This window comes from Oncorhynchus clarkii, chromosome 22, assembly GCF_045791955.1.
Source record: "Oncorhynchus clarkii lewisi isolate Uvic-CL-2024 chromosome 22, UVic_Ocla_1.0, whole genome shotgun sequence".
In the NCBI taxonomy this organism is placed as follows: Eukaryota; Metazoa; Chordata; class Actinopteri; order Salmoniformes; family Salmonidae; genus Oncorhynchus; species Oncorhynchus clarkii.
This window is the reverse complement of record NC_092168.1, coordinates 35,655,737-35,670,898: the sequence shown is the minus strand read 5'-3', so window position 1 is coordinate 35,670,898 and position 15,162 is coordinate 35,655,737. Positions and strand designations below refer to the sequence as shown.

General features: G+C 41.7%; 1 protein-coding gene across 1 annotated transcript in view; it reads left to right on the top strand.

Annotated features, from left to right (window-relative positions):
* Positions 1-15,162, top strand: part of LOC139380827 (low-density lipoprotein receptor-related protein 1B-like) — a 485,305-nt gene that overhangs the window by 266,517 nt on the left and 203,626 nt on the right. Inside the window, exons 19-23 of the mRNA XM_071123916.1 lie at positions 2,663-2,833; positions 7,246-7,428; positions 11,114-11,314; positions 13,123-13,368; positions 14,886-15,083. Coding sequence (XP_070980017.1) covers positions 2,663-2,833; positions 7,246-7,428; positions 11,114-11,314; positions 13,123-13,368; positions 14,886-15,083 — 999 coding nt within the window. The remainder of the gene's footprint in view (positions 1-2,662; positions 2,834-7,245; positions 7,429-11,113; positions 11,315-13,122; positions 13,369-14,885; positions 15,084-15,162) is intronic.

Below are 15,162 nucleotides of genomic sequence, written 5' to 3'. Positions count from 1 at the left end.
CCATAAAGGCCAGATTTGTGCAATATACGACTGATTGTTGTCCAATGGACAGAGTCTCCCACCTCAGCTGTAGATCTCTGCAGTTCATCCAGAGTGATCATGGGCCTCTTGGCTGCATCTCTGATCAGTCTTTGTGAAGAATCAACAACAAGTGGGACACAATCATGAAGTGGAACGACATTTATTGAATATTTCAAACCTTTTTAACAAATCAAAAACTGAAAAATTGGGCGTGCAAAATTATTCAGCCCCTTTACTTTCAGTGCAGCAAACTCTCTCCAGAAGTTCAGTGAGGATCTCTGAATGATCCAATGTTGACCTAAATGACTAATGATGATAAATACAATCCACCTGTGTGTAATCAAGTCTCCGTATAAATGCACCTGCACTGTGATAGTCTCAGAGATCCGTCAAAAGCGCAGAGAGCATCATGAAGAACAAGGAACACACCAGGCAGGTCCGAGATACTGTTGTGAAGAAGCTTAAAGCCGGATTTGGATACAAAAATATTTCCCAAGCTTTAAACATCCCAAGGAGCACTGTGCAAGCGATAATATTGAAATGGAAGGAGTATCAGACCACTGCAAATCTACCAAGACCTGGCCGTCCCTCTAAACTTTCAGCTCATACAAGGAGAAGACTGATCAGAGATGCAGCCAAGAGGCCCATGATCACTCTGGATGAACTGCAGAGATCTACAGCTGAGGTGGGAGACTCTGTCCATTGGACAACAATCAGTCGTATATTGCACAAATCTGGCCTTTATGGAAGAGTGGCAAGAAGAAAGCCATTTCTTAAAGATATCCATAAAAATTGTCGTTTAAAGTTTGCCACAAGCCACCTGGGAGACACACCAAACATGTGGAAGAAGGTGGTCTGGTCAGATGAAACCAAAATTGAACTTTTTGGCAACAATGCAAAACGTTATGTTTGGCGTAAAAGCAACACAGCTGAACACACCATCCCCACTGTCAAACATGGTGGTGGCAGCATCATGGTTTGGGCCTGCTTTTCTTCAGCAGGGACAGGGAAGATGGTTAAAATTGATGGGAAGATGGATGGAGCCAAATACAGGACCATTCTGGAAGAAAACCTGATGGAGTCTGCAAAAGACCTGAGACTGGGACGGAGATTTGTCTTCCAACAAGACAATGATCCAAAACATAAAGCAAAATCTACAATGGAATGGTTCAAAAATAAACATATCCAGGTGTTAGAATGGCCAAGTCAAAGTCCAGACCTGAATCCAATCGAGAATCTGTGGAAAGAACTGAAAACTGCTGTTCACAAATGCTCTCCATCCAACCTCACTGAGCTTGAGCTGTTTTGCAAGGAGTAATGGGAAAACATTTCAGTCTCTCGATGTGCAAAACTGATAGAGACATACCCCAAGCGACTTACAGCTGTAATTGCAGCAAAAGGTGGCGCTACAAAGTATTAACTTAAGGGGGCTGAATAATTTTGCACGCCCAATTTTTCAGTTTTTGATTTGTTAAAAAAGTTTGAAATATCCAATAAATGTTGTTCCACTTCATGATTGTGTCCCACTTGTTGTTGATTCTTCACAAAAAAATACAGTTTTATATCTTTATGTTTGAAGCATGAAATGTGGCAAAAGGTCGCAAAGTTCAAGGGGGCCGAATACTTTCGCAAGGCACTGTATGTACTGTATTCTATACTATCTACTGTATCTTAGTCTATGCCACTCTGACAATGTTCATCCATATATATATATATATATATTCTTAATTCCATTCCTTTACTTAGATTTGTATATATTAGGTATTTGTTGTGAAATAATTAGATATTACTTGCTAGATATTGCTACACAGTCGGAACTAGAAGCACAAGCATTTCGCTTCACCCACAATAACATCTGCTAAACACATGTATGTGACCAATACATTTTGATTTGATTTGAGTTTCTCTACAAATTAATAATTGATGTTGGATTCATGTGTCCATCTCAACCAAAAATGTAAGTTAAATTTTAGGGGTTGAATTGAAACAATAGCTGTTGATGACTTCACAAATGCTATATCCTGTACTGTAGGCCTAAATAGCATACTTGATGATTTATGACTCATAAAATATGGTTACATTTAATTTGCTCTGGTAGACCTCCCTTTGAAATGACTTTGATAGCAACAGTAAATCTATTTTGTTATTAAGTGGAGCTTTCTTAATAATAATCATTCTCACAATTGCACATGGTTTTAGTCAGTCACAAATATCAAAGCTAAGCAGGGCTGAACTTGGTTAAAACCCTGGAATGGAGACCAAAGGAATAACTGTAGATATATCAACTCTTCAGTAGGAGTTTCTGCCCAACCTGTAGTTTTTTTTTCTGATAGTGGATTTAACTTTATACAGGATTTGTCTATGTTGAAAATTGGTTACCATGATGACATAATCATTTCACCCTCAAAACACATTGATGACTTTTAAAAAAAACCAATGTATTTTCCATGTCACATTACTTTGACAAATGAAATTGAAACAACTTTGATTCAACCAGTTTGTGCCCAGTGGGATGTTCAGAGTACGCGTACCTTGCCTAAAACGTGACTTCTGAGACCTCCCCAATCTAATGCACATTCTTATGACATGAAGGAGTCAAACCTAGTCAGTCAAACTTGCTATTTTTCTTCTGTGTCCCAAGATGATGACTGTGGAGATGGTAGTGACGAGGTGAGTTGTGTCCACTACTGCTCCAACACCCAGTTCCAGTGCTCCAGTGGGAGATGTATTCCAGACCACTGGGCCTGCGATGGGGACGACGACTGTGGAGACTTCAGTGATGAGAACACCACCTGTGGAGGGTCTGGAGCTGGTGAGAGAAACCATGCTGTTTTTTGTAATTCCTTTATTGTAGCACTTTTAGAATTCGTAATGCAAATGCAGCTTCATAAGTGATAGTGCCATCCCTCATTTTGACAAATTAATGTACTCTGCACTAAGTATCATGTTAACTATCCCAACATTGTGAGTATTGTGTTTTTCCTATTTTGCTGCATTACAACCTGTAATTTAAATTAATTTTTATTTGGATGTCATCTAATGGACATACACAAAATAATGATGGTGAAGTGAAATGAAAAAAATAACTTGTTATAAAAACTTCCCAAAAATAAAAAACGGAAGCAAGGGGCACCACCAAGGATCTCTCCAAAAAAGTCAGGGACAAAGTTGTGGAGAAGTACAGATCATGTTTGGGTTATAAAAAAATATCCGAAACTTTGAACATCCCATGGAGCACCATTAAATCATTATAAGAAATGGAAAGAATATGGCACCACAACAAACCTGCCAAAAGAGGGCCACCCACCGAAACTCACTGACCAGGCAAGGAGGGCATTAATCAGAGAGGCAACAAAAATACCAAAGATAACCCTGAATGAGCTGCAAAGCTCCACAGCAGAGATTGGAGTATCTGTCCATAGGACCATTTTAAGCCGTACACTCCACAGAGCTGGGCTTTACGGAAGAGTGGCCAGAAAAAAGCCATTACTTAAAGAAAAAAATAAGCAAACATGTTTGGTGTTCGCCAAAAGGCATGTGGGAGACTCCCCAAACATATGGAAGAAGGTACTCTGGTCAGTTGAGACAAAAATGTAGCTTTTTGGCCATCAATGAAAATGCTATGTCTGGCACAAAGCCAACACCTCTCATCACCCCGAGAACACAATCCCCACAGTGAAGAATGGTGGTGGCAGCATCATGCTGTGGGGATGTTTTTCATTGGCAGGGACTGGGAAACTGGTCAGAATTGAAGGAATGATGGCTGGTGCTAAATAGAGGGGAATTCTTGAGGGAAACCTGTTTCAGTCTTCCAGAGATTTGAGACTGGGATGGAAGCAGCACACAAGTGGTTTAAGGGGAAACGTGTAAATGTCTTGGAATGGCTTAATGGCGTTGTCTTCATTTTTGTTTGTTTCACAATAAAAACTATTTTGCATCTTCAAAGTGGTAGGCATGTTGTGTAAATCAAATGATACAAACCTCCCAAAAATGTAATTTAATTCCAGGTTGTAAGGCAACAAAATAGGAAAAATGGGGGGGGGGGGGGGGGGGTGAATACTTTCGCAAGCCACTGTAGATGCTTTCAAGGTGGGCTAACTACTCATCCTCATTACTGCACATGAAACATTGAGAGTAACTATAAATTATTCATTTGGCATTTAAATCAGTAGAAATATATGTATGTTTTTAAAGATAATTAGTTTAATTTTATATTAACTGTTAACTGGTCTGGTCTAATGTCCTTAAGTCTTCATCTTCCTATCTCAGCTCTCGCACTGCTGATCTAATCTTATCTACTGTTTACAACAGTACAACATCAATATTTGAATATTTTAATCTGGTATAATTACCTCAGAAAGCTGAGCCTAGCCCGGATAGCTGAAATGCTCACAGCTTACTACCTTTTCACTCGAATGAGGAAGTTATTCATCAAACCGTCTCCCATCTCCAGCCTTTTCCTTTCTACTCTAATACAGTGTAGTGTTGCTGGGTTGTGGTCCACCCCTGGGGTTAAAGCTCTGGCTCGGCAGCCCCTGACTGTTATGGAAATACTTCTGATTTCAGAAGTAGTTTTTTTTCCTGGAAATGTGGAAATGGTTAGGTTGAATACAATTGGTCTTGTGACTGACTACCTAGCATGATTCAAAATAGCATTTGAAAGATCAATCATACAGATAATTTTGCCATAGCTTTGAATGGAAAAGAATATACATAACCCAATATTGTCAAAAGTTTGCCCACTGGGAACCAATTTTCACATTCACAGAAGGATTCTATTTAAGAGAGAATGCCAGATAAGTTCGTGTTTGGGGGATATATTAGCAAGGGTGTTGTTTGTCAAGGGACGGCAAACTGTGCCAATATATCTTCCAAACACCAGTTTTGAGGGAATTATTACTTTTATACAATGGGTTACCATCATATTCAAATAGCGATTGACATATTTTCATTTTTTTTTATTTTGATGAATTTATTCATACTATTTCATCCTTCCACAAGATATAGTCCCGACACAAATCTAGGGTTGCTACACAAGCCGGCAGGTCGTTCAGTTCAGTTGCCAGAGATGCAACTCAGTCATTCAGTCTTTTTGTTCTGTATCTATGGATGCAACCCAGTCGTTCATTCTAAATGTTACATTGCAATACTGGCTGGCAACGTTCTTATCCCTTGCTTGCTAGCTAGCCAACCACAGATAACTTAAATTTACGTCAAACAGTGCAGCCAGAACAACAGCAAAAGAGCTGCGTTTGCGTTTGTTTAAGTTGTTTTCTAGTGCCATTTATTTAGATACATCCCATAACAATGAGCTAATGATGCACAATTTCACCTGGCATAGAAAATGTGCTCTCTCGTCAGGACAATGTTGTTCAGGGGAGCTAGCCAACAACACAGTCACTTCAAACAGAAGATGGAAAGACAGCAATCTAGCTGCATTTCATTTCATTTGACCTTTTTTTTAATTGACATTTCTTTGCATATATCCATAAACATTTTGCCAGCTGTTTCATGATTTTGACTGGCTGAGAAAAGCTATCTGCCTGTCTGTCTCATCCAGACATGTTTATTTCTATGCGACAGCTGGAGATCGAATTTCAATATTGAAACAATGTTGCAAATGTCGGTGAGACAGACAGCAAGGTACAGTGGGGCAAAAGATGAGAGAGGCCTGTAATTTTCATCATAGGTACATCAACAATGACAGACAAAATGAACAAACAAACAGAACAAAGATTTTCTATGGGGTTGAGATCTGGAGACTGGCTAGGCCACTCCAGGACCTTGAAATGCTTCTTACAAAGCCACTCCTTCGTTGCCTGGGCGGTGTGTTTGGGATCATTGTCATGCTGAAAGACCCAGCCACATTTCATCTTCAATGCCCTTGCTGATGGAAGGAAGTTTTCACTCAAAATCTCACGATACATGGCCACATTCATTCTTTCCTTTACACGGATCAGTCGTCCTGGTCCCATTGCAGAAAAACAGCCCCAAAGCATGATGTTTCCACCCCCATGCTTCACAGTAGGTATGGTGTTCTTTGGATGCAACTCAGCATTCTTTGTCCTCCAAACACGACGAGTTGAGTTTTTACCAAAAAGTTATATTTTGGTTTCATATGACATTCTCCCAATCTTCTTCTGGATCATCCAAATGCTCTCTAGCAAACTTCAGATGGAACTGGACATGTACTGGCTTAAGCACAGGGGGACACGTTTGGCACTGCAGGATTTGAGTCCCTGGCGGCGTAGTGTGTTACTGATGGAAGGCTTTGTTACTTTGGTCCCAGCTCTCTGCAGGTCATTCACTAGGTCCCCCCGTGTGGTACTGGGATTTTTGCTCACCGTTGTGATCATTTTGACCCCACGGGGTGAGATCTTGCGTGGAGCCCCAGATCGAGGGAGATTATCAGTGGTCTTGTATGTCTTCCATTTCCTAATAATTGCTCCCACAGTTGATTTCTTCAAACCAAGCTGCTTACCTATTGCAGATTCAGTCTTCCCAGCCTGGTGCAGGTCTACAATTTTGTTTCTGGTGTCCTTTGACAGCTCTTTGCTCTTGGCCATAGTGGAGTTTGGAGTGTGACTGTTTGAGGTTGTGGACAGGTGTCTTTTATACTGATAACAAGTTCAAACAGGTGCCATTAATACAGGTAACGAGTAGGGGACAGAGGAGCCTCTTAAAGAAGAAGTTACAGGTCTGTGAGAGCCAGAAATCTTGCTTGTTTGTAGGTGACCAAATACTTATTTTCCACCATAATTTGCAATTATTTCAATTTCATAATTTCCTTAAAAATCCTACAATATGATTTTCTGGATTTTTTTTCTCATTTTGTCTGTCATAGTTGAAGTGTACCTATGATGACAATTACAGGCCTCTCTCATCTTTTTAATAAGTGGGAGAACTTGCACAATTGGTGGCTGACTAAATACTTTTTTGCCCCACTGTATATACAAATCTCCGCTGTTGAAAATCAAATGCTAGTCTTAATGAAACAAGAGATAATGTCTAAATGTTTTTATAGTGGAGATCAAGTTTATAAATTGCCTGGCTGGGCTGATGAGATACTGTATTGCGCAGTAAGATGGAACAGCATTTCAACATCATAGCTTTAGCCGGTGGTAACTTTTGGAATAGACACTGGTTGGAATGCGGTTTTAACTAATGAGCATCCAGGATTAGACCCACACATTGTATAATTATTTATTTATTTTTCCCTTGCAGCATTGCCTCCTGTGATAGAGTGCAGTGGGGATGAGTTCCACTGTACGGAAGATGGTACGTGTATCCCAGAGCGCTGGAGGTGTGATGGAGACAAAGACTGCGAGGACGGTAGTGATGAGGTGGCCTGTGAGGGCACCAAGAGGATTTGTGACCCCAAGGCCAAGTTCACATGCAAAGACACAGGTAGGATAGAGACTTCTCTGTCAGTAATCATAATCCAGAACCAAAACTTCCTATCTACTCGGTTTGCCTAAGAAAATATTTTGTCTGATGGTAGTGTACAATCTTTGACCATTACATTAATGCTAAACTAGAAGCAAATTTAAAAGAATGACATTGACCAACATCAAATAGCAGAGCTAGAAACTCTAGCCTCACCAACTGTCTATGTAGTACATCAAAGAAACCGCATATATTTTATAGTACCATCTCTACAAAAAAAGAATGTAATGAAAAAAAGAATGTAGCTGGAATTTATAGTTGCCGCTTTGCTTTATTGGCTCCTCATTTGAACTTTTTTTTGTACATGTTTCCGCCATAATTTTCTATGACCAAAAAGAGCTCCTGGACATTAGAACAGTGATCACTAAACTCAATGAAGATTTATACTTCAATGAGTCGGCGACACATGACATAATGCTTAACCCGAACCAGGCCCTAATCCCTGATTCGGAAGAGAAAGAGACTGCTGTATAGAGGCCGATGTGCGGGAATCCTGATGAAACTACGGCATTGAGTAAATTAACCACCGCTATCTCTGTTCTATTGGTGAATGTACAATCACTGGAGAGCAAACTGGACGAGCTCCGTTCGAGACTATCTTATCAACAGGACCTGAAGGACTGTAATATCCTATGTTCCTCTGAAACTTGGCTGAACAAGGACGCTGACAATATTCTAGATGGTTTTTCTATGCATCGGCAGGACAGAACGGCAATGTCGGGTAAGCTCAAGGGGCGTGGTGTGTGTCTCTCTGTTAACAACAGCTGGTGTGGAATCTCTAATATTAAGCAAGTCTCGAGGTTCTATTCACCTGAGATAGAATACCCCATGAGAAGCTATAGACCATGCTATTTACCTAGAGTATTCATCTATATTTTTCAGAGCTGTCTATTACCACCAAAAATTTATGCTGGCACAAAGACGGCCCTCAACGAACTGTATAGGGCCACAAGCCCTAACCTGGACGTGTAAGAAATCCAATAGTCAGAAATGAACCATCAAACAGGCAAGGCGTCAATACAGGACTAAGATTGAATCTTACTACACCAGCTCTGATGCTCATCGGATGTGTCAGGGCTTGCAAACTAGCACGGAAAAACAAAGGGAAAACCCAGCCGTGAGCTGCCCAGTGACACAAGCCTACCAGACGAGCTGAATGCATTTTATGCTTGCTTCGAGGCAAGCAACACTGAACCATATGTGAGAGCACCAGCTGTTCCAGATGTCTGTGTGATCACACTTTCAGTAGCTGATTTAAGTAAGACCTTTGAACAGGTTAACATTCACAAGGCCGCAGGGCCAGGCGGATTACCAGGACGTGTATTCAGATCATGCAATGGCCAGCTGGCAAGTCTTCACTGATATTTACAACATTTCCTGACGTAGTTTGTAATACTGTATACCTGCATGTTTCAACCAGTAGTCCCTATGCCCAAGAACGCCTAGACATCCTGTCCAAATAAATATCGCCCCATAGCACTCACATCTGTCGCCATGAAATACTTTGCAAGGCTGGTCAAGGCTCACATCAAAACCATCATCCAAGGCACCTTTGCGCCACTCCAAATCACATATCACACATATCGCACCACCAGATGCAGACATGGTGCAATCTCTATTGCACTCCACACTACCCTTGGACAAAAGGAACACCAACGTGAGAATGCTGTTCATTGACTACAGCTCAGCATTCAACACCATAGTGCCCTCCAAGCTCACCACTAAGTTAAGGACCCTGGGACTGAACACCCTCTGCAACTGATTCCTGGACTTCCTGACGGGATGCCCCCAGGTGATGAGGGCAGGCGAAAACACATTTGCCACGCTGACCCTCAACACGGGGGACCCTCTGGGGTGCATGCTCTGTCCTCTCTTGTACTCCCTACTCACCCAGGAATACGTGGCCACGCATGACTCCAACACCATCATTAAGTTTGCCAACAACACAACGGTGGTAGACCTGATCCCCAATAATGATGAGACAGCTTATAAGGAGGACGTCAGAGAACTGGCATTGTGGTGCCAGGACAACAACCTATTCCTCAACATCAACAAGACAAAGGAGTTGATCAGGAAACAGAGGGCCGAGCACGCCCACTCACATCACTAAGGATCTAACCAACACAGCCGTTCCCCTAACGAGGCTGAAAATATTTGGCATGGGCATCTCAGATCCTCAAAAAGTTCTACAGCTGAACCATTGAGAGCATCTTGACTAGCTACATCACCGTACATCACTGTGGCCAAACTCCCTGCCAATACAGGACCTCTATACCTGGCGTTGTCAGATGAAGGCCTTAAAAATTGTCAAAGACTCCAGCTACCCAAGTCATAGACTGTTCTCTCTGCTATCACACGGCAAGCGGTACAGATGCACCAAGTCTGGAACCAGCAGGACCCTGAACAGCTTCTACCCCCAAGCTATAAGACTGCTAAGTTGTTATTTAAATAGTTAACCAAATAGATACCCGGAATATCTGCATTGATCCTTTTTGCAATAACTTTTTTGACTCTGCTACTGTTTACTATCTGTAACTCTATTCCTAGTTACAGTATGTATGTACATATCCTCTTCAATTACCTTGTATTCCTGCACATCGATACGGCACTGGTACCCCTTGTATATAGCCAAGTTATTGTTACTCATTGTGTAATTATTATTACTTTTATTATGTTTTACTTTTCTATTATTTCTCTATTTTCTTTCTCTCTGCATTGTTGGGAAGGGCCCATAAGTAAGCATTTCAATGTTAGTTCACACCTATTGTTTACTAAGCAAATGATGAATAACATTGGATTTGAAATTTGATTTTAAGTGCAACAGAGGTGAATCCAGTTTTTATCGCAGGCCTCTAAATTAGGATGCTCTGTAATCCAGGCTTCACACAGTCACTGGCCTAGCTGCATTAATTAATTATGATACTGTAAATTCTGTAAATTCTGGCATATATGTGCACTCTTCCCCTGCAGTTATTCCACCTGTTCTGGCTGCCTCTTTGTAATACACATGGCGAGCAAGGGGAATTTGAGATTATCCCTGGTAGCAGGTATCAGGAGGCTGTAATTATCTAGCTGTGGATTTTCATTTGAAGTGAAGCATTTAACTCACAACTGTGGCTGTGCCTTTCTGTTGATGGCAGGAAGAAGATTTTTTACAAAATATCTCAGCAGTGCATTACCTCATGTAATGTAGTACTGTCTATTCTTGTCTAAACTCACGATACAGTACACTGTGCATATTTTACAGTGTTTGTAGACTGCAATCACCTCATTCTGTGGAAAAGATTATGATATGGATCATGCTATGCCTTAAATTGCTTTCAGGCTGTTGGTATGAATTCTTGATTCTTGATTTAGATGTCAAATAGCTTTTTTTCAGTGCCTGAGGGATTATTCACTAAGTTTATTACAGATGCTTGAAGTTCACTGTGTGGTTATGTTGATTGGTTCCTCTTCAGCATTTGCAGTAGTGTATTCCCTTAGCGTTCTATTTCAGAGGTTCTACTCGACTGTGTGGACAGTTGATCATTCACATTGTCTCTGAGGAATATCTTCTGCATCTTTTTTTGGTTGTGTTTATGGATTGTGTGCATTTGTGTGTGTTTGTGTATGTCTGGATGTATCTGTATACATGGGACACCATCAGGAAAGTGTATCACCAAGAGCTGGGTTTGTGATGGAGATATCGACTGTGAGGATCGTTCCGATGAGGATTCCTGTGAGGCAGCTGTCTGTAAACCTCCAAAATACCCCTGTGCCAATGACACCTCCATTTGCCTGCCACCAGAGAAGATCTGCAACGGCAAGACCGACTGTGCTGACCAGTCTGACGAAAGGCCTTTCTGTGGTAATAAGGAGAGATATTATTTGTATTACACCATATTGCTTGATACCCTAGAAATAGATTAGTCTGTGGTCTTTCTGCCTAGTTGTGAAGAAGTGTTCCATGTTTTTAAGTGGAAGAGATGTGTTTAGAGCAGTGGTATTCAAACTTTTCCATCTGGGACACACTTTTTTTCTCACCAGAATTTCTCGGGACTCAATTCTTGTTGACAGAAATTTGAGCAACTCCACCCCAAATCTAATGACACAACCTTACAATCTGTAAAGTTTTATATTCACATAAACAAATAACCCTTCACATTCATTACATTTCCATCTCTCTAAGACAGTGGTTCTCAAACCTCTTCTTGGGGACCCCCAGATGTTTCAGAATTTGGTTGTAGCTCTGATAAGTGTTCCATGTTTTTAAGTGGAAGCTTGCCAGCTCTGGAATAGACTGAATACATGGAATGACTGGGGGCCCCCCAAGGAGAAGTTTGAGAAGCACTGCTCTAAACCCCTCCTCTTGATTTTTTATTATTTCGGGTCGGGGGGGTCGGGGGACACTGTGGCCCCATCTGACAATACCTCTGGACAGGACCAACCAAGCAGGATATACTGTAACTCCTCTCACTTTGCCAAAGTACAGCCCCCACACCACTAGAGGGATATCAACAGACCACCAACTTACTACCCTGAGACAAGGCTGAATATAGCCCACGAAGATCTCCTCTACTGCACAAACCCGATGGGGCGCAAGACCGGACAGGAAGATCACGTCAGTGACTCAACCTACTCAAGTCAAGTATAGTGCAAAAAATACTATTTCGCACATAGTGCACTACTTCTGAACAGAGCACTACGCAGAAAATTGTAAACGGAAAAGGGTTTAGGGAAGAGGGTGCGATTTGGGATACACAATTTGAGAAAAGGCCCACACTGTGCTGCCAGCTTCATAACCAATTAGGTCACACAGGGAGACCTTGAGGGACCTGATTGATTTGAGCCAACTCAGCAGGAGTCATTCCTCCAGCTGTAACCTATGGGTGCACAGTGCTCCTACATCCTCTTCCACCCTCCACACACGCAGGCAACTAGGGGACCCCCGCGGAGAAAATGCAATCGTTTTTTTGTCTGTACCAAGAAGATTGTCTTAATCATGGCTAGCTAGCAAGGAGACTTCTGATCTGTAGTGTCCTTTTCTCACCAGAATGCCTTCTTACTTATAATAATCTGGTGCCTAGCTGCTTCAGAGAAAAGTATTTCATTACAGACTGGGGAGTGAATGGGAAACAGACTGAACAAAGAAAGAAAAGTAATTCTTATTTGTTTTCCCTCTCCATATTAGTTTTATGAAAGGAATAGTAGACAACTCCACAACCTTCCGATTTCATTTTGTGCCTTGGCTATAATAAAGGCGTTATCCCTCAGGTCATGCTACCGAGGACTAACAGAACTGTGGAGACTCTTTCATTATGTAATAGCTTTCGTTATGTTGTATATGCAGCGGAAATATTCTGTCATCATGCTTGACTAGGAATCTCTAGCTCAGAGCAAAAAGTGGCAGTGTTATTCTTGTGCCAGCTAGTTTTAATTCTGATATTATTTGCGTTCTCATTCTTTTTTTAAGCGTACCATGCAGCATATGGCCCAACATATTGTGGTATATTCTTTTTCTAACCTCCGTTGAGGATCCCCCTGTTCATTAACAACCCAATGCTCTTTTGAAAACCATCTCAGATAAGTGATTGGTTCTTGCTTGCTGTCCTCTCTCTCTCTCTACTCCCAGATCGGAGTTGGTTCTTACTTCCTGTTCTCTCTCTCTGCTCCCAGATAAGTGTTTGGTGGCCAAGGTTGGCTGCAGCCATCAGTGCACGGTGGTACCAGGGACGGGGGTGGTCTGCTCCTGCCCTCCAGGGCTCCACCTGGACTCTAACAACAGGACTTGTGAGGCGGTGGACTACTGCAGTAGGCATCTGAAGTGCAGCCAGGTGTGTGAGCAGTACAAGACCACCGTCAAGTGTTCCTGCTACCCAGGCTGGAGGCTTGGCCCTGATGGAGACAGCTGCCACAGCACAGGTTAGGTGAAAGAGTGTGTCTGTGTGGGGGTTGTGAGGACTGCGTGTGTAGAGAATATAGAGTAGAGTAGTACTTTATTGATCCTAACTTGGGAAATTGTTTTATTGCTCAACATCATTAATAAATTACAAAAACAAGACCCGTATGCATGATAAACACATTTGTTTTTTAAACACATGATAAGACATATAGGATGGTTCCTCCAAGTTAATAGCCATTAAAGATAGAGACCCGTGTAAGATAGGTAAAAAATACTGTTGTCTATCCTACTCCTGGGAATCAAGCAACAACAACATTCCTATTAAGAAGGCATCAGAAAGAAGGCAGTGTGTGTGTGTGTGTGTGTGTGTGTGTGTGTGTGTGTGTGTGTGTGTGTGTGTGTGTGTGTGTGTGTGTGTGTGTGTGTGTGTGTGTTTTTTTTTGTTTTGGGGGGGGGGGGTTTACATAAATCCAATCACACAGCTTTACATGACAAGAACAAACCGTCTACTTGTGTTGTAGTTTGTGTGATTGAATTGATGTTTTGGATGTTTTTTTTGCTTCTGTGCTGCTGCTCGTAAACGAGGAGAACATGGCAGAACATGCAGCCTTGATGTGTCACATTCAGATTTATGAAGCTCGTTTTTTACTACTCGCCTCTCTATTTCCCTCAGAGATTGATGGCAGTTGCAGTGCTAATCATATGTTAAAACAGGGAAAGAATAGGCAATTTACTAAAGAATCACATGAACATTTTATTGGTTTTTACATAAATCAATTTTCTGCGCACAATAGAAAACTGAGTAAGAACCTCATTTAATTTAGACAAATGTGCTATTGAATCTGTGGTGATGTTTCATGCAAGAGCTCTAGCTTCTGTACAGAGAATTTCAGGTATAACTGAATTATAAATAAGTAGGGACTTGTCAGTATAGCAAGTAGCTAACATCCCTTCTCCCTACACTATCCAATCTTTCTCATTGTTCTGTGATTTGAGGATAATATGTGTCTCCATAGTCAGGATAGGGTTTCTGTTCTGTGCATAACACAGGTTTTGCCTTAGAGTAACCTTGTATCTGGAATTCTCTGAATATAAGGTGTGTGTACCAGTGCCCCAGCATGATCCAGTGTGTGTGCATGGGCGTGTTTGTGTAGTCATGCATACCTGTGTATGTCCTCCACTAATGGCTCCAGTTCAAACCGCTCATGTTGTTATTGTTATGGCATCGGTCACCTCCGCTTTAACATCGGTCACCTCCATTTTAACATCGGTCACCTCCATTTTAACATCGGTCACCTCCATTTTAACATCGGTCACCTCCATTTTAACATCGGTCACCTCCGCTTTAACATCGGTCACCTCCATTTTAACATCGGTCACCTCCGCTTTAACATCGGTCACCTCCAGTTTAACATCGGTCACCTCCATTTTAACATCGGTCAACTCCATTTTAACATCGGTCACCTCCGCTTTAACATCGGTCACCTCCATTTTAACTCTTTCCTCTTCGTTTCCTTCTTTTCTTTCCTTCGGCCAGATCCCTTTGAGGCTTTCATTATCTTCTCTATCCGGCATGAGATAAGACGGATAGATCTTCATAAGCGAGACTACAGCCTGATGGTGCCAGGGCTCCGGAACACAATTGCGCTTGACTTCCACTTTAATCACAGCCTGCTCTACTGGACAGATGTGGTGGAGGATAAGATCTACAGAGGACGCCTTTCAGACTCTGGAGGTATGTAGGTCCTATACGTTAGATCTAGGCTACATGTTAGATCTAAATGGTGTATTCTATTGGGATTTCAGACTCTGAA